Source organism: Nematostella vectensis, chromosome 2 (assembly GCF_932526225.1).
Source record: "Nematostella vectensis chromosome 2, jaNemVect1.1, whole genome shotgun sequence".
Taxonomy (NCBI): Eukaryota; Metazoa; Cnidaria; class Anthozoa; order Actiniaria; family Edwardsiidae; genus Nematostella; species Nematostella vectensis.
The window spans coordinates 17,972,446-17,991,992 of NC_064035.1; the positions used below are offsets into that span (position 1 = coordinate 17,972,446).

Genomic DNA, 19,547 nt, shown 5'->3' on the forward strand with positions numbered 1-19,547 from the left:
GGGTGATCTCGTCTCAGATCCAAGGCTTCCACGTGGTTCATCCATGAGCCCAGGTAAGAAAGCAAGGGATAGGCTAGCTAGGATCGAACTCAGCCAAAACCAAGCTGATTTTAACACCTCCACTTTAGGTGATGCCTATTAATGGCATGCTTTGTTGCCGGGCGGCTATTCTTGTTCCTTGCACGTTTTTGCATGTTCTTTTAGACCAGCACCCCCTATCTAACGCCCTTCCAATGTTTTCTTTATAGGTAAAGCTGGTAGATTATCAAGCATGTACTATTGGATTTTTAGAATCTATTATAAAGAGTAAGTTTTTAATTTTTTGAACGATTTTACGTTCTGCAAGTAACCGTTTACTATCACTATTATTGTGTTTTACATTTTTCTCTGAAAACGTTTTATTCTTTTATTTATTTTGTATTGTGATTATTTCTGAACGTCTTTTCTTGTGTTTTAAATTGTCCTTTTTTTTCTGAGAACCCTTAATTGTGTATTAGCATTATCACCTGGTTTTTAAATGACTTTTATTGTGATATCAGCGGTGTACATCCCACCGACACTACTACCGACTACCAACAGACTACGCACCGACCCCCCGACGATAACGGCGATGACGTCACCAAGGATGCCGCCATTCACTGATGTGACCGCCAGGGCTACCCAAGGTAAGAAGGACTCTCTTTTCCATATTACTCAAATGTCTGAACCTGTTAATTTGAGTCGTGGAAACATAACGTAGCAATTTGGAGGAGGGGGCAGCCTAAAAGAAGAGTCGAAATTTGATCTGTTTTATCATAATTGTGTTTCTTCAAGTCCGATGTGATTGATTTCAGGGTCCGACGGTGACAGTGATGCATTGATTGCAGTGGCTGTGATGATGCCTCCGATTACCATCGCTGTCATAGTAGCTATCTTGTTCTTTTGGTACAAGCGACGACACAAACACGCTGAAGATTTAGAACACTCGCCATCGGGTCTTCGTAGACTAGCAGACTTCACGTCTGATATAGAAAACCACGTGTATCATCGGAATTTGGACCAGACGTCGAACTCTATCTTCTGCGACGAAAAGTATGTATATATAAGCAAAGTGGCTTCTTATCATCATAATCATATTCATCACAGTAAATGTCATGGCTCAACCGTCCCCATCATTGTTATTATTGTCATCATCATCACCATCGTCATCATCATCACCATATGTATAGTTATTGTTATCACCACAACCATCATTGTCATCACCATCTATCAACTGTCGTAATCATCATCATTATCATCATAACGTCCTTCGTCATCAGCACAACCGTCATCATTATGATCGCTATCACCATCACCGTCGTCCTAATCATCTCATACAATCATAAACCGTTGTCATCGTCGTCATCCACATTTGCGGTATTTTATCTAGAAAAGAATGTCTCCCCTTGTGTTCAGTCCGGTCTTGTTCCCTTGCAATAGCTCTCGCCTGGTGGTTAGTCTCCCCACTAAAGGGACTGGCTCAGGCCTGGAGCTGAACCCTGCCTACCTGGAGCAACGTATCCAGGAGGCCATTGTAATCGGAGAGGCAGATCAATACGAATTCGGATTTCATCGGCTGGATATCGGTGGCCAAATCGGAACAGGCGCATTCGGGACAGTGTTCGTCGCCGATGCTTACGATATCCATGGTAACGAAGGGCCAACAACAGTAGCAGTTAAGATTCTTAAAGGTAAAGTGATATTTTAGGCATGCACTTTTGAAAGCATTCATTTTAATGTGGTTGTCAAGGCGTATCTTTTTTTGGCTGACTTAACACACTAAGTAAGTGTTAATCCTTTTCAGATAACGCGAGAGAAGATGAGAAGGAGGATTTCAAAGCAGAGATAAACTTTATGAAGTCATTTGGAGAACATGAAAACGTGATTCGTATCATGGGATGCTGTACTTTGTACGAACCTCTATGCTTGATTGTCGAGTATGTCCCGCATGGAGATCTGCTTCACTATCTCAGAGACCTTAGAAAAAAGGTATTGTTATCTCAGAGACCTTAGAAAAAAGGTATTGTTATCTAAGAGACCTTGGATTAAAGGTATTGTTATCTCAGAGACCTTAGAAAAAAGGTATTGTTATCTCAGAGACCTTAGAAAAAAGATATTGTTATCTAAGAGACCTTGGATTAAAGGTATTGTTATCTCAGAGACCTTAGAAAAAAAGGTATTGTTATCTCAGAGGCCTTAGGAAAAAGGTATTGTTATCTCAGAGACCTTAGGAAAAAGGTATTGTAATCTCAGAGACCTTAGGAAAAAGGTATTGTTATCTCAGAGACCTTAGAAAAAAGGTATTGTTATCTAATTGACCTTAGGAAAAAGGAATTGTTATCTCAAAGACCTTAGAAAAAAGGTACTGTTATCTAAGGGACCTCTAGTAAAAAGTAATGTTATTTCAGGGACCTTAGGAAAAAGGTACAATTTTCTCAGGGAACTTAGGAAAAAGGAATTGTTATTTCAGAGACCTTGGGTTAAAGGTATTTTTATCTCAGGGACCTTAGGAAAAAGGGACAGAAGAAAAAATGGCATGAAATTTTCCAATTCTTGATATATAAGCTCAAGATTCCGCATACAAGGAGTTTCTCTGACCAAAAGCTTAATTACAAATTTTAAAGAAATTTAGAAGATATGAAATTTAGATATTAGCTAGCAAAATTGGCATAATTTCTGATCAGAGCCCGACTTCTCCCTATAAACAAGGAGAATTCATACTTTAAACATTTGAAAATTGCACTTCAAGACTCATATCTCGAAGACGAATTCATTAGATTGATATGTTGGTTTCCATAACATAAGGAACCGCTATGCAAAAATTCAACCTTACCGAAGTTATCTCAGGGACCTCCAGTAAAAAGTATTGTTATCTCAGAGACTTAAGGAAAAAGGAATTGTTATCTCAGAGACCTTAGGAAAAAGGAATTGTTATCTCAGAGACCTTGGGTTAAAGGTATTGTTATCTCAGAGACTTACGGAAAAAGGAATTGTTATCTCAGAGACCTTAGGAAAAAGGAATTGTTATCTCAGAGACCTTGGGTTAAAGGTATTGTTATCTCAGAGACTTGAGGAAAAAGTAATTGTTGTCTCAGAGAATTAAGGAAAAAGGTATTGTTATCTCAGAGATTTAAGGAAAAAGGGATTGTTATCTCAGAGAATTAAGGAAAAAGGTATTGTTATCTCAGAGAATTAAGGAAAAAGGTATTGTTATCTCGGAGACTTAAGGAAAAAGGAATTGTTATCTCAGAGACTTAAGGAAAAAGGAATTGTTATCTCAGAGACCTTGGGTTAAAGGTATTTTTATCTCAGAGACCTTAGGAAAAAGGTATTGTTATATCAGACACCTTAGGAAAACGGTGTTGTTATCTCAGTGGCCTTAGGAAAAAGGTGTTGTTATCTCAGAGACCTTAGGAAAAAGGTATTGTTATCTCAGAAACTTGGGTCACAGCAAAGAACATGTAGCCAGAGACCAACCATTCTCCTACGGGCTGCTTTGACGGCCGTTTATTTGTTTCAGTTCGAGTACGAGCTTCGAAAGCGACGCCAAGAGTGTGATGGCCTACAGATTGAGCCGGCATCTTGTGAGCCGCCCACTCAGAGCAGCCAGTATAATGAATCATTAGTAGGATGCAAATCTCCAGTGGGAGGGCATCGCCGCCTCGCTCCTTCCCTTAGTGATACGGTAAACATCTAGTGTAGATGTGTAGATATTGTAATTGTTTAGTTTACATTTGGTGTTTGTATAGTGAGGGGGGGGGGGGGGGTATAGGATACCTTTCTTTACGGCAAATACACCTCTTTCATCGCCGCCATTAAAATGTTAAAGTTTTGGGGCGAAAAATTCCTATATAATATCTGAGTACTAATTTAGCTTAACATCATTCTTGAATCACAGTTCGTTGGACACAAATATAGGTAGAAGAATTCTGTTGGGTTCTGGTTTCCACTGAAGAAGTTTTTTTCCACACTAGTGTGCTAGTGAAATTCATTCTTTTTTAAATATTTCTTTGGTCTTCTTCACAAAATTGTAAAGAACAGGGACGTGCCATAAACACCCTGTGAAGGGACGATTACGAAATTCCCACAAATTCCAACTGGCCGCGAAAGGAAATAAGACGTAAGAAGATGTAAGAAAATCCTTGCCCTCTTACGATTTCCCTTTTCCTTGCAAAGCTGTATCTCATGGTCAGGCTTTTACCTCCATGTACCGTCTTTTGTCCACTAGGAGATCATGTCCTCTCATCTCAAAGAAACCGTCAAAAGGAGACGGACTACTCCGTTTTCCTCTCTTTTGAGTGTTGGCAGAGACGCGTCACGTGCTCGAAGGAGTGCTACAAAAATAGAGCACCAGGGGAACGGAGAGACTGATGTACGGTTTGGTGGCCTATCCACGCTCATGTGTGACACGTGTGACAGCAATAGATGACGATGTAGTGCTACCCCGAGCTAATAAAGCTCTGCTTTAAGGTTGCAAGTCATTTACAACATCAGGGGCGGATACAGGGGAAGGTGGATTGGGTGGATATCCACCCCCCTTTTTAAGTGAAAGATCTCAGATCTATGTGCTTCCAAGAACCACTGGATCAGTTATAAGCTGTCTATCTGGCCATTATCCACCCCCCCATTTTGAAATCCTGGATCCGCCCCTGAACATGATTGCCATGCATGTCGAATAGTCACCAATTGTCACGTGGTGTTTTAATGAAGTCATGATGTGTAAGTGGATGATAGTCAAGCGCTGCTAACTATCCACAACTTTACATCATCGTTCATGGTTGTCTTCTTTTCTCCCTCTCTTCCTTGTAGAAAAAATATGAAAAGTTTTTCGAGCCTGGCGAGCTTGAGAAAATGCGACTGAAGAACAGACGGTCTCTATCGGCGACGAGCCTGACCATACGTAGGGGCTTGTCCTCACTCCTCCCCAGGTCCCGGAAGGGCTCCAACGCCAGCAAATCAGAGTTCCCGTATGTGGGCCGCGGAGACGCTAATAGCTGCTCAAACGTCAACAGTCACACGTGCTTATCCACAGGTAACCCAACAGCCATACATGAAAGGTAGCCTAAAATCGGTACGCGCAAAGCCACAGGTAGCCCAACAGCCATACATGCTACGCGTAACCCAACAGCTATAAAATCTTTGCGTGCATGAAAATAAACGCGCTAAGCCACAGGTAGCCCAACAGTAATACGTTTTTAGTCAAAGGTAGCCCAACAACCATACGTTCTAAGCCACAGGTAGCCCAACAGCCGTACGTTCTAAGCCACAGGTAGCCCAACAGTAATACGTTTTTAGTCAAAGGTAGCCCAACAGCCATACGTTCTAAGCCACAGGTAGCCCAACAGCCGTACGTTCTAAGCCACCGGTAGCCCAACAGTAATACGTTTTTAGTCAAAGGTAGCCCAACAGCCATACGTTCTAAGCCAAAGGTAGCCCAACAACCATACGTTCTAAGCCAAAGGTAGCCCAACAGCCATACGTTCTAAGCCAAAGGTAGCCCAACAACCATACGTTCTAAGCCACAGGTAGCCCAACAGCTGTACGTCCTAAGCCACAGGTAGCCCAACAGCCATACGTTCTAAGCCAAAGGTAGCCCAACAACCATACGTTCTAAGCCACAGGTAGCCCAACAGCCGTACGTCCTAAGCCACAGGTAGCCCAACAGCCGTACGTTCTAAGCCACCGGTAGCCTAACAGTAATACGTTTTTAGTCAAAGGTAGCCCAACAACCATACGTTCTAAGCCAAAGGTAGCCCAACAGCCATACGTTCTAAGCCAAAGGTAGCCCAACAATCATACGTTCTAAGCCAAAGGTAGCCCAACAGCCATACGTTCTAAGCCACAGGTAGCCCAACAGCCATACGTTCTAAGCCACAGGTAGCCCAACAGCCGTACGTTCTAAGCCAAAGGTAGCCCAACAACCATACGTTCTAAGCCAAAGGTAGCCCAACAACCATACGTTCTAAGCCAAAGGTAGCCCAAAAGCCGTACGTTCTAAGCCAAAGGTAGCCCAACAGCCATACGTTCTAAGCCAAAGGTAGCCCAACAGCCCTACGTTCTAAGCCAAAGGTAGCCAAACAGCCATACGTTCTAAGCCAAAGGTAGCCCAACAGCCATACGTTCTAAGCCAAAGGTAGCCCAACAGCCATGCGTTCTAAGCCAAAGGAAGCCCAACAGCCATACGTGCTAACATTACGTAGCCTAGCATCGTGGTCAACCTCAACTTGATTCTCGGTTCTACGTGTTTCAGTCGAGAGCTGTTCCGATTCTTGGAATACCCAGCGCCAGCAGATAACCCGCGAGTTACAAGACCAGGCTGTGAATCTGGACGGCGCCCTAGATTCCGCGGACTTACAGTCATTCGCATTCCAAATCGCAAACGGAATGGTGAGTCTACAGAACTCTTTCAACTCTTTGAGTGGTTTCTTGGGTAGCCTTATCGGACGCCAACTCCTGCAAAAGTGATAAGTGATATTTACGTTAGCAAACTTGAGATACCGCCCCCCGGGGGTGGGGGGTGGGGTTACTCCCTATATCCATCGGACGGGGATCATCGTCGTATCTTTTAGGGTGTAAATTTGGAGCCTTGGGTATCTTTTAGTGGTGAAAATGAGAATGCCCATATTTATTTTTACCTTAGTATCTTAGCGTACAATTATACCCATCACCCATCTAACTTGTAGCTCATGAAAGAGCGTTAAAACGTGTCAATTTTGCATTAGAGTCAGTTTTAAATAAACGTTTTTATTAGAAATTATTGACGTTTGTTTGAGGTATCTTTTAGGGGGTAAATTCATGCTTAACCACGCCTACCTAGTATCTTTTAGGGTTGTTTTAAAATATCCCGACGATGATCCCCGTCCGTTTGATATCGGAATACCCCCCCCCCCCCCCCCCCCCCCCCCGGGATAACGCCTTTTTGTGCAATGAGTCAATATAACTTTGTCTATCATTCCAGGAATACCTTGCCGGGCAAGGAGTGGTGCACCGAGATCTAGCAGCGCGGAACATTCTAGTAGGAGAGGAAAAAGTGCTGAAAATCTCCGACTTCGGTCTATCTAGGGAGGGGGTGTATGTGAAGCGAAGTACGGGCAAGATCCCCTTGCGATGGTTATCCATAGAAGCGATGCGGGACAGGACATACTCCACGGCTAGCGATATGTAAGTTATTGGGAAGATGCTCGGCTGAAAGAGAGGAAAGGAGGATGTGCATGTTAAGGGAAGATGTATGTTTTCATCGTGTGGATAGCCTTTGTATAACAAACCATAGTTAATAGAAGGGACTGTGGTTAATAAGAAAGCCGCAGAGCTTCAAAGAGATAGCAGAGATATATTTACATTCAGTGCACTAATCGAGCGTAATGTTACTAGAAAATGATATGTGGCTAACACGAAGAATCGTTTCTATTTGCGTCATTGCTGTACAAATGCTCTTATGCTTAAACCAGTAATATTGAAAATTTTTCTATAGAGTCCCAGTTGATAGCATTTTACGTCAGATTATATACTGTAGAGAATATAGGGTGCAAAAACTCGCTGTAGAGCTCAGGATGTAGGGCAATTAAACATGCAAAGCGAGGAAGATTCCCTATCTTGCTTGTTTGGCTTCATCCCACATAGTGCGACCTTTTGATGGCTTCTTGTTTGCGCCTTACGTGACGTTTCGCTTCCTTTTTTCGTTCTCTAGCTGGGCGTTCGGGATTGTTTTATGGGAGATCTGCACCCTCGGTAAGTCGAACTTATAAATCATGGGCTCTCGGAGCTCTGACGACATGGAAACTAACTCACGATGTTTAATCAGTTATTTTATTATACTGTATACATACTGAGAAATACTCACTGAAAACAATATATTCAGTACATTTTCGTTCGTTCACTGGTCTCAGCAAATCAGAGGCGCGAACGATGTTTTTTTTTCACCGTAAAGAAAAGTCGTTCGCGGTTCTGATTGGACGAACGGTATTTTTTCACTGCACTTGAATGGCTTGAATCCCAACGCGAGGAGACAGGTAGCTTTGCATGTCACTTTTGTTATTGAGCTCCATTGAGCGAGAGAATGAAAACGCTATCTAACATTTCAGTCTCGTGCGTGACATTAGCGAGACAGATTCATTTCAATGTAAGTTTCTGTCTTCAACTGAACCGTCGAACAGCACAAACCTCGGAGCAGCCAAGTCTAATAAAATGTTATGTAATAAGCTTATTATAAATTTCTCAGTATGTATATAATAAACAAAATACAGCATGGAAAGTGCTTTGTACCGTTTTTATTCACTTTCCATGTAGTATTCTCTATGTATTGTATTATTGTATTGTATGTCGCTTTTGATAGCCCCGATCGAATAATCCATTTATAGTAATTTGTATAGGAATTAGTGTAAGGCTCAGAAAGATGGAAAGTGCGTGTAGTCAACTCGCTACCAGCACAAGATTGTCGCCACCACCGGGCCGGGGGGGGGGGGGGGAGGGTGGGGGTGGGGTTCGTTTACCCATTTAGCGGACCTTTTCTCTTAGGAAGCTCGCCCTAGCTCGCAGTTGGTACTCAATTTTCCTTCATCACAGCGGACCTTCCAGTCGAGTGGGGTGGTTCTTCCGAACCCCCCCTGGCTACGGGCCTGCAGGCGCGTACACAGGGATGGGGGGGGGTGCGCAGGGTACGTGAGAACCCTCTCCCGCTTCCCCCTTGCCTGCAAGGGTCTGCACGCACCTTCCCCCAGAAATCCTATGGGTGCCCGCCTGGTTAACACCATACATGTCAGCGCTTACTCTTCTTTCGCTTATTTTCTTTGCGTACAGGCGGCTTCCCATACCCTACGGTGAACGACAGGGATTTGCTTCGGTTCCTGCATGAGGGAAAAAGGATGGAAAAACCGTCTAATTGTACCGACGAAATGTGAGTCACATATAAATACGCATGAGGAAATTCAGGATTCCTGGAAGGGGGGATATATAAATCATATGACATATGGCGGAATTATAGCTCCCATCGCTCTCACACATTTCTACATCTCTTCTAAATTTCCTCCCATCCTGGATCTGTCACGTATAACCCTTACACAAAAAGGCATCTAGCAGAAAGAAGGCATTTCAAGCCTTTTAGTATATTTTGTTCTGTGATGTGGATAGACTAAAGCGTGAAAGAAAGACTATGAAAAGAAAATCATGGCTACCATTTCGGGTCCCCTGTGGTGACGTAGATCCAGGGTATTGTTTTTTTTCCCTTGATTTCGGGAAGATGCAAGCGATAAAAAGTTATTTATCAAAAAGAGGGGGGGGGGAACAGTCCATCGAATTACGTCATCAATCTATTTCCTTTTTTCGCACGACCTTAAACTTCGTCGTCCGTTCTTTTTCGGACTGTTGTTAATGAAAGGTTATTTCGACTTTACGACTGTTATTGATAGTGTTGCAGTTAAGACTGAGCAAACAACATTGATGGCCTTATTCTTGGCAGATACCAAATAATGTTGGCCTGTTGGTCACGCGAGCCTGCGGACCGACCTTCCTTCAAAGAGCTGCGTGACATATTATGGGATATGCAAAAGGAGGAAAGTCCGTATGTTAACGTGGATCCCAGTCAGGACTTTGTGCTTCCACCAGTAACAGAAGGTGAAGGGCATTATTCCGGGTCAAGGAAATGAAAACATTTGAGCAGTTGCTTTTTGGCCATTTGTTTTAGAAAATACGAATTAATTTCTTGGGCCTGTCAATAGTATCTGGGTATTCCCATTTATAGTAGGAGGCTTGTATTACCCAAGACTCTTTACACTCTTTGAATATTCTCTTTTGCGGCCACAGACTCTATGGAAAACCTCATGATGTTCAGCAATGGCTCATCTCAAGTGTCCATTGAGAAGGAGCCGTCGTCGAGTGGCACAACGGACGACTCTGGTCCCAATGACGCCAACGGTTTCTGTTCGTCAAGTGATGGTTTAGAGGTATGTCTACATCCGTTACTGCTGTGTCTTTTAATAGCTTGTCGTTTGTTAACTTTTAAACCCGTCTGCTTCCTTGTATGGATGGTTGTTGTCTAACGAATCGATAGCCTACACCGCCTAATTGCCAATAGGTAGCAAGCACATGATAGAATACTAGCAACCTTTTATAGTTTGGATGTGATGGAAGAAAGGCAATAATCCTTTTTAGAGTCAGTTTGATATTATTTGACAACACTTGGTACAATACTGACTAGCACTAGTAAGTTTGGATGCTTACTATCCCTATTTCTATCGTTTCTTAGATTCTCAATCAGTGCTATGATGGCCAGACTTTATCGAAAGACCATCTCGAGTTGGATTCAGAGAACCCAGGCTACGAGAGCTCCAATGCCTCTGATACAGATATGCACCTTGGCACCAGGCTACGCAACCTACGCGGCCACAGCAAGACCATGTTGCTTGCCAAACACATGCCGTTATCATCGGATATCGAGAACGATTTAGCCGAGTCCGCTGTGTGATAATATCAATGGCCTTATACAACAGATATTATCGTAGGGCATTATAGTTCATTAAAGAGTGGGATGTTATCTACCTCTTGGTCGGTACGCGATTACACGCTTTCAAACACGAGAAAACATTCAGAGGCTTACTATGGTCTATCCTTTGTCTGAGCTACCAAAAAATTCAATCACAGATGATTTGTGCTCCTCACAAATGCTATTCCAAGTAGAATAGTATTTTGACTCTTGAATGGAGACTTGAATTTGGATAATGAACTCTTTTTTAACCGTATCTGTACCAAATCAAGAAAGAAAATCGTTGATTACTACCGTAGTGCCTTTGACCACAAGGTTTTCTGTCCCCAGACGGTGTTATGGGATGGAGCGTGATACGCGCTAGGAGTTGTGGGATGGTGTGTTACACGCGCTAGGGATTGTGGGATGATAGATGATAGATGGTACGTGATACGTGCTTGGTGTTATGGGATGGTGCGTGATACGCGCTAGGGGTTGCGGGATAGAGCGTGATGCGCGCTAGGGGTTGTGGAAAGGTGCGTGATACGAGCTAGCGGTTGTGGGATGGTGCGTGATACGCGCTAGGGGTTGGATCGAGCGTGATACGCGCTAGGGATTGTGGGATGGAGCGTGATACGCGCTAGGGGTTGTGGAATGGTGCGTGATACGAGCTAACGGTTGTGGGATGGTGCGTGATACGCGCTAGGGGTTGTGGGATGGAGCGTGATACGCGCTAGGGCTTGTGGGATGGTGCGTGATACGCGCTAGGGGTTGTGGGATGGTGCGTGATACGCGCTAGCGGTTGTGGGATGGAGCGTGATACGCGCTAGGGGTTGTGGGATGGTGCGTGATACGCGCTAGGGGTTGTGGGATGGAGCGTGATACGCGCTAGCGGTTGTGGGATGGTGCGTGATACGCGCTAGGGGTTGTGGGATGGAGCGTGATACGCGCTAGGGCTTGTGGGATGGTGCGTGATACGCGCTAGGGGTTGTGGGATGGAGCGTGATACGCGCTAGGGGTTGTGGGAAGGTGCGTGATACGCGCTAGGGGTTGTGGGATGGAGCGTGATACGCGCTAGGGGTTGTGGGATGGAGCGTGATACGCGCTAGGGGTTGTGGGATGGTGCGTGATACGCGCTAGGGGTTGTGGGATGGTGCGTGATACGCGCTAGGGGTTGTGGGATGGAGCGTGATACGCGCTAGCGGTTGTGGGATGGTGCGTGATACGCGCTAGGGGTTGTGGGATGGAGCGTGATACGCGCTAGGGCTTGTGGGATGGTGCGTGATACGCGCTAGGGCTTGTGGGATGGTGCGTGATACGCGCTAGGGGTTGTTTGATGTTGCGCGTTTTATGTATTATGTGTGATGCGCGCTAGGGGTTGTGGGATAGAGATATGAGGCGCGCGATGCATGACTGGATGGGGGAGCTTATCAAGCACCTGTGCAGGGGGGATTAGCGCAGTGGTCAAGATGTCTCGATGAACTAACGATCCAAATCCCAACATGATAATACTTGCTCAATCTCCAAGCAAACATTTGTGACTAAACGACGACTTGGTTTTTTTAAGTCTGTGTGAAAGTGCATAGTAGGGGGAGAGTGTTTTGCTATACACTGTTGCTAACAGAACCACTTACCTGCCTACAACGATGACTTCATTCTTCATATTCTAGCCCATTTTTGTATTTTGCTGCGTGTTATTTAAACATAAAAATCTTTTCAAGGTATTCCGCCGGGTATAAGCACAAGCTTTGTTTTAATCTGACAGAAATAACACTCGGCATTCCCCACTTGTTTTTCTTTAACTTTGAAAAGCAGGAGACATTCAAAGTGGGCAAATATGTGCCATATCTCCTTCCTTTTCATCCGTCATGCTGACTCCGAAGTAATTGGTGGTGATCTAATGAGGAGGTGGTCAGACTGGCGCTACTGCGGACCTGGCCCAACATCGACACTTTACTGAGCACTTTAATCCCACATTAGGTTTGTAAAACACATATACCTGGTGCTACAAGATGAGTATTTGCTGATAAAACATGAATCATGTAATACTTAGATACAGCAAGCAAGTCATCTGAAATGCGGGTGAAATACTATAACACATTAAAAAGGCAACCATGTGATACAAGTCTTTGTATATATTTATTTATAAGCCACCGGCTCGCCGAGCCCAGAACTATCCGTGTGACGGCAGCTAAGCCCAATAAAAATCGAGGTACAATTAATACAAAATATCCTGCCCAGCACAAGCGATAACAGCCGATACAAGTCAATGATAAGATGGCTTACTGTCTACGCTACTTAGGGTGATTCTACTGGGGGTGAGGCGAGTGCACGCCATAGAGGCGCCCTTTACAGACCTCTTCCCACTCAAGCGAATATACACAAGAGCAGAAGAAACGCCTGACGCACGCTTACAAAATTAGTCGTGTATCAACTTTTGAACTGAGGTGCGTATATATGGCTGTTTTACCATCAAACTTGTTCATATTTCACAAAGGCGGATGAAACACCTAGTAAAAAGATCACTAATTAAACACTTTCGATTCTAGTAAAAAGGAATTTTACTCGTGAAGAAAATTAATACTTATTTCGCTTCCCCTAGTCTTATAGTTTCGGGGAATGAGCGCTGTTGGTGGCATATGACACGGACGTCTGTAATCATATGGAGATTTCTGCACTGTTCTCGTTGATGTTGATGGTTGGAGCATTATTGAGCAGATCCAAAGGTGAGTATTTTATCAATCCAACGTGCCTTAAAGAGTGAAAAAAATTCTAGCTAGTTGTCTGGTACATCTAAACTTAGTATACCTCATCCTTCTTTTCCGTTTCGATCTACTTTGCGGTTAATTGACGTTGTTCTCTCGTGATTGAACGTTAGAACTAAGTTTTAATACTGTGGTCTATTAAGCGAGTTCCTGTGAAAACAAAAACGGTGCTATCAATCATGTTTGCGTTCGTATGTCAATATATTACGAAATTAGTTTACTTTTCATTGTACAGAATTCAGCCTTTTTGTCTGTCATTTCCACCCAAAACCTTTTTTTCTAAATAATCGGTGTTTCTCTAGAACCCCAAAGACAAACAAACAAGGGTCATTGAATTTTTCTAACAGTAAACAAACAAAGACATGACCAGTAAGAACTGACCCCTAACTCTTATTGTGTGAAATGCGAATGTGTTCGACTCCTGACTGACTTGCTTGCTCTCAAGTGGTCTTTTGAATTCCGAGTTCAACAATAAGCACTTGATATCTCACCGTGCATGAGCGATAAGAACTTTTATTGTTTTTAAATCGCAGAACGATCTTGATTTTAATAGGTAACAAATATTGACCGCTATTTGCTATTTTTAGAAAACTTTTGACGAGAAGGCATCAGGTACAGTGTAAACCCATTGGCTCTAAGGAAGACAATATCGAATAAAATATGAATAAGCAAATTTTTATAAAATACCTCAAATTTCCATTCAAGAGAAATTTGTGCGATAACTAACAAAGGTACACTATAGTGTAGCTACTTGAAAATGATACCCAAAAAACATTTGCGCTCGATTTTATAAATCCTATTCTTGTTGTAATTAAATTGAGCATTTAGTATGAATAGCAGAGAGCGAGCGTAAGAAGGAACTAACTTTTCGTTACTCCCTCAACCCTCTGTCTCTTCATAACTAACAATAACCAAACAGTACGGGCTACAAAGAATTATTTTTCACTTCCTTCTACTGTGATTATTCATAGTAACATGGTATAAAGGATGAAACAAATCAAAGGCTCCACATTTCTCATTTCTCTTCCCTTGCCATTTTAGAGCAAATAGCGTTCTAGATGTTTTCCCGTGTTCTAGATGTTTTACCATGTTCTAGATGCTTGCCCATTTTCTAGATGTTCTCCCATGTTCTAGATGTTTTCCCTAGATGTTTGCTCGTGTGCTAGATATTTGCCTATGTTTTAGATGTTTGCTCGTATATGCTTGAGCTGAGAGGTGGGGAATTATGTACTGTGGATGTGAGCACAGTGGTGCATTTGTTAGCATGTTTCGTGTACGGTTGGTCGCGCTTGTTGGCGTTCAGTGAACATGTGGCAGTGAGACCACGTTTGAGGGCGCCGTGAAGTCTGAGTACAAGAATGCGCTCATGCATTGAAAAGTCTATGTTAGATTTGGCCTTTAGAGATTATATTATAAAGTTGAACCCAGTTAACTCGAATTCTCATTAAAAAAGGAAAAACGGTGCGAGTTATTTCAGTTCGACACCTTTCAAATATAACCGACACTTTCCAAAACCCAGATTTCCTTGTATAGCAAGTCAAGCTCTTTAAATTGTGCCTCCCTAAACCGAGGACCTTCATTTAGCGGACGCAGATTTCTATTTCTCAGTCCCGCCTTTGACAATCTCTGAATATTTCACCTCAAATACAGACATCTGTATTGAAACTTGTGATGTTTCCTGGCACGAATATAAGACCACGTCCCCACGTACCCGTTTTCGTTTGAAAACGCAACCTTTTTGTTACGAATACGGGTATCCCCCATAGGTAAACGTTAAAACGATTGTTGAAAACGGAACGATTTGAAACGATATCCAGAGTGGAGCAATTTAAAAACGATACCCTTTCGGTGCCGTGGGGACGGACAAGAACGGAGGGAGTTACTTGAACACGATCGTCGAAGTACAGTCGGTATCGCTTCGCAAAACCACAGCTATCCCAACGTGTTAATAAAGCAATATTCGCACATGGCCAGCAGTCATGGCTGCTTGCGATAGCAAGTACTGAATGCGATAAATCAATTTAGCTAGATAATTGACAAGAAGACCTCATGGGAATGTACCCTTGGCCTTGCGTTGAGCCACAGCATCAAAGGCAAACCGACCACTTTAACTGTGGTGTTTTCACTTGTTCGGTGAGTAGTGGTCCGGGATCAAGATATTTCTAAACTGCTTATGTATTAAATGAATACCCGATGTAACTATTTGATAAGAATTGATAATTGTTATCAATTTTTATCAATCGGTTGTATTCAATTTCATCAATTGCTTATGTCCTATATATTTGAGAATAATTCACTTTCTACCCTCCAGACTGAGAAATCGCGAAGACGCTAAAGATAGTAGTTTTAAATACTACTAAAATTTATATTCCATAGCTCTATAGTTTGCCAAGAATCTGCGTGAGAGCAGGGCCTTAAACGTTGTTGACATCACTGAAGAACGAACAAACATGATGAGGTTAATATTTGGCCATGCTACAACGATATCCACCGGTAAGTATGTACGCCTAAACTGTAATCTTGCTTCCAGACCGCAAGCCTAAGAAAGTGCGACTGAAATGTTATATTTGAACGACTGTGTATTTTACAATTGCAGGTGAAACGTCAATATTTGCAAAGTGTGCAAGGATGACAATGGAGAAGACTGGCTGGGTTGTGACGCCTGTGGCCAGTACCTCCACTGCGGCTGTTTACTGGGCGTCAATTTCGCCGAGGCTGTAACCGGCGTTTTCTTCTGCCCTTGTTAATATTATATGTTAATCGTGAAGTATTCCGCATATCTGCTAGATATTTCTAGCATCCCCCAATAGTCACGCAGAGGTATCGAGGGATCAATTTCCTCCGATGTGAGAGAGAAACTAGAGAAAGCCATATTAGTCGGAGCAGATTATCTTTGACAGTTTCACCGAGGATGTGTAATTAGAGGGACAATAGGAGAGCCGGAAGCTATAGACAAAGCTAGTATGGGTATTGTATATGGTCCTATGACAGTAGGTTAGATAGTGATTGTGTTGTGTAACACGAGCATTGTATTTAGTTAGAGTTAGACTAGTGAATAAAGGCAAGCCATCAAGGCTAAAAAGTCCACTTCAGAGGCTTTATCCTATTGAAGTGAGATGCGCAGACTTGTGGCGCGCGCGCGAACGGCAATGTGCAGCCCGCCCAGAGCTAGGACAGCACGAGCAGCAGCATTACAAGCGCAATATTTACTTACTTGTTTTTATAACAGTAATTGGTAATCAAGGTTGTCCTCAATTTTCGTGCACGAGAGCTCAACAAAGAGCCGTTTTTATTTACAAGAACAAAATGTGAATGCACGGCCGCCAACCGCCAGTTTTCGTACTTTTAAGAGTTCTGCAATAACAATCCCATATTCATTTTTAAGTTGGCCAGCTAATGATTTAACTATGGTTAATTTTTTAACTATGGTTAGTTAATGGTTAGTTTATTTAATCATCATAGTCAGTTTGCTGTTGCAGTAAACGCGGCTCATTTTAGTAACAATTAAGAAAATCGCTTCAGAATAACGATACTTTCTGAACAAACCATTGGATGAAATAAGCGGTATTTATACCTCAGGAAAGGTTTAATAGTTCTGTATCATTTAGGTAGTTTTGGATTGTGCAAATCTACAATATTCAAGGCAAAAATATGAAACCAAATTCTGAGTGATACTGGTTATCGTACTGTACGGTAAGACCGAAGTTATGCGTTGGCTAATATATGCAGCTAGGCGCTTGAGTGGTTTTTACCCATGCTTACATGCGGGCTTGTCGCGTAGTCGTGCAGCCGGTTGAGGACAACCTTTTGTCAATCGACTGTATACTCGAAGTCTTTGCCGACGGCCATGCTGCTGGCCTTATGCACCCGAATATAGGCTTTCTTTATAGATTTAGGCACTGTCTAAAAGCTCCTAATTAGATATCGGGATCCCTGTGGTGGCTGCACCCCCTGGCCACCACATGGTTGAACCCCCCCTTGCCTCCTAGACAACTTTGTCTAGACTGGTGATGTAACGTTCTGGGGATAGCTGCGGTTTTGAGAAGCGATACCGCTGATCATTATATACCACGGGCCCGACTGTACTTCGACGCCCGTGTTCGTAACTCCCGAGAACGGAGCCTTTCGAAAACGATGGCGTGACAACTCGGGTCCAGTCCACTTGGCGCGCGAGTACGCATGCGTTGTACAGCTTGTTATCTTTCTTATCGTTTTTACGTTTTCGTGGGGATGGGTCGTATCAAAATGAAAACGCTTTGTGTGGACGCGGGTCCTTTTGAAAACGGAACAAAGAGGTTGCGTTTTCGAACAAAAACTGATACGTGGGGACAGGGTCTAAGGGTTTTTCCAAGTCTGGCGACATATGCACCGCGCGCTTTCTTTAGCCTCCCCATAATGCATCGCTCTGGGTACGAGACTGGGTGAGAGCTAAAATAGCCTATACCTTTGAATGGATTGTGATGAGGGGGCGCTTATTTGAGACTATGTTATGTTTCTCTTTTGTAGCTCTCGAGTGTTTTTGTGACTCGGCGAAATGCAGGTTTAACGAGACTGTCACGTGTAAAGCTGGCTTCGCGTGTTATACAGAAATCCGAGAGAGTTTCACCTCACATGGCTGCCTCAAGCGCCCTGGGATCACTGCCGTGTGCATAAAGCAAGGCCGAGCGGCCAGCGAGATCCGCGGAAAGCCTTATCTACTACTCTGCTGCTTTGAGGACCTCTGCAACGTGCCTGACGAATACAAAGGTATCTTAACTAGTAGGGAGGGGTCGCTATAACACTGATAAATTCAGCATCAATTTTGTCGACGCTTGAAAAAAAAAGAACTTTGTTTGTTATTGACAGGCATGCTACATAGTCCTTCCCCGATCCAGGACAAAAAAGGCGTGCGCGCGCAGATCGAGCCGACCTCCGGGCTCTCCCCGCTACAGATGGTTTCGGTGAAGGTCTTGTCGATCGTCGCCGCTGCTGGTCTGTTCATGTTAATGCTGATCGTAGCTTGTGGTGTGCATCTTCTTTGCAATAGCAATGGAAAGTCTATAGTGAAGAGCGTGCTCAGGCAGAACTCCGCTCTCATCACCCTTAAACCCAGCTCCCAAGTCTAGGGGAAGCCACCATGAACATTCCCATGGGACAGTATTCATACTGCGATCAATTTGTGATGAAAAAGGAGCTATTACAGGAGTATGGTACGACTCGATTTTTCTTGAAAATGATTCTTGGAGCAGATAGGGAATCACTTGTCTTATTTAGGAACTAATGCCTGGTGCACAATTATGCCTAGTACACACTAGTGACATAACTTTTAAACCCGACATAACGACATGGACATAATGACATAAAAGAAAAAAAACATGATTTTTCTCTTATGTCGTTATGTTCATGTCGAACTATTCACACCTGAACATAAGGGTGCGCGCGCCCATGTCGTTATGTCACTAGTGTGCACCAGGCATAATGACATAACGACATCGGCGCGCGCAATCTGTTTAGCCCGGCATCATAATGACATAAGAGAAAAAAAAATGTCGTTCTGTCCATGTCGTTATGTCGGGCTTATGTGAAAATGTCGAACCATACACACTTGAACATAAGAAGATAAGAGTGCGCGCGCCCATGTCGTCGTCACAAGTGTGCACCAGGTAGAGTGATTTTCAAAAACCCGTGAAATACTATTTAGTTTATTTAGTACTAATACACTGTAATGTTCTCTTTTGTTATGGCTTGACTATTACACAACCACATTGTGTTGCACGGTATTTTAAAAACCACTCTAAGGACTGGTTATTTAAGTTCTCAGTAGATTAGTAATGAAAGTTCTTAGTAGTGGGTTTATGGGACGGCTTCTAAATATCAGAAAGGATTTCGAACAATGTTATTAGTATTCTCAAAGGCCGTTGTGGATCTAAGCACGTGAACACAAGACGACGTTAATTTAACTCCGCTAACGAGTTTTACAACGTGTTTTTACAGCAGAAATCGTGTTTAAACATGGAAAACTTGAATTGCTTAATGCTCCAGAGCTTTGTCTATCTGCTATCTAGAGGTTTTCCTTGGACCTATTAATAAATCATCGCAAGTGAGCAAGTTCTCTTGATTACCACAAATATCCAAGTTCCCCATGGAAAATTTCAAACAGATCAGCTATTTCGCTTATACGAGAAATCTCATAGACCAATTTCTTCTACCTTTCCCAACCTTCCAATGTGTTCGTTATCTTCCTCTCTCTACCTTTCCCAACCTCCCAATGTGTTCGTTATCTTCCTCTCTCTACCTTTCCCCACCTCCCAATGTGTTCGTTATCTTCC

General features: G+C 43.2%; 2 protein-coding genes across 5 annotated transcripts in view; both read left to right on the forward strand.

Annotated features, from left to right (window-relative positions):
- LOC116615717 overlaps positions 1-10,793 on the forward strand; it is a 28,524-nt gene extending 17,731 nt beyond the window's left edge. For 3 of the 4 annotated variants that reach the window (XM_048724157.1, XM_048724156.1, XM_048724159.1), the window contains 15 exons: positions 249-306; positions 540-665; positions 834-1,071; positions 1,459-1,709; positions 1,823-2,007; positions 3,539-3,703; positions 4,247-4,390; positions 4,828-5,050; positions 6,269-6,405; positions 6,977-7,179; positions 7,706-7,746; positions 8,815-8,911; positions 9,473-9,627; positions 9,817-9,956; positions 10,259-10,793. In XM_048724157.1, the coding sequence (XP_048580114.1) occupies positions 249-306; positions 540-665; positions 834-1,071; positions 1,459-1,709; positions 1,823-2,007; positions 3,539-3,703; positions 4,247-4,390; positions 4,828-5,050; positions 6,269-6,405; positions 6,977-7,179; positions 7,706-7,746; positions 8,815-8,911; positions 9,473-9,627; positions 9,817-9,956; positions 10,259-10,477 (2,382 nt within the window). In that variant the 3' untranslated portion in view covers positions 10,478-10,793. The remainder of the gene's footprint in view (positions 1-248; positions 307-539; positions 666-833; positions 1,072-1,458; positions 1,710-1,822; positions 2,008-3,538; positions 3,704-4,246; positions 4,391-4,827; positions 5,051-6,268; positions 6,406-6,976; positions 7,180-7,705; positions 7,747-8,814; positions 8,912-9,472; positions 9,628-9,816; positions 9,957-10,258) is intronic. The other variant, XM_048724158.1, reaches the window with a different exon arrangement.
- Positions 10,794-11,775: 982 nt separating this feature from the next.
- On the forward strand, positions 11,776-18,742 carry LOC116615720 (BMP and activin membrane-bound inhibitor homolog). The gene is made up of 4 exons (XM_048723215.1): positions 11,776-12,921; positions 13,077-13,200; positions 17,746-17,985; positions 18,085-18,742. Exons 2-4 carry the CDS (start codon positions 13,137-13,139, stop codon positions 18,342-18,344), a joined length of 564 nt encoding a protein of 187 aa, XP_048579172.1. The 5' UTR covers positions 11,776-12,921; positions 13,077-13,136; the 3' UTR covers positions 18,345-18,742.
- The last annotated feature ends 805 nt before the right edge of the window (positions 18,743-19,547 follow it).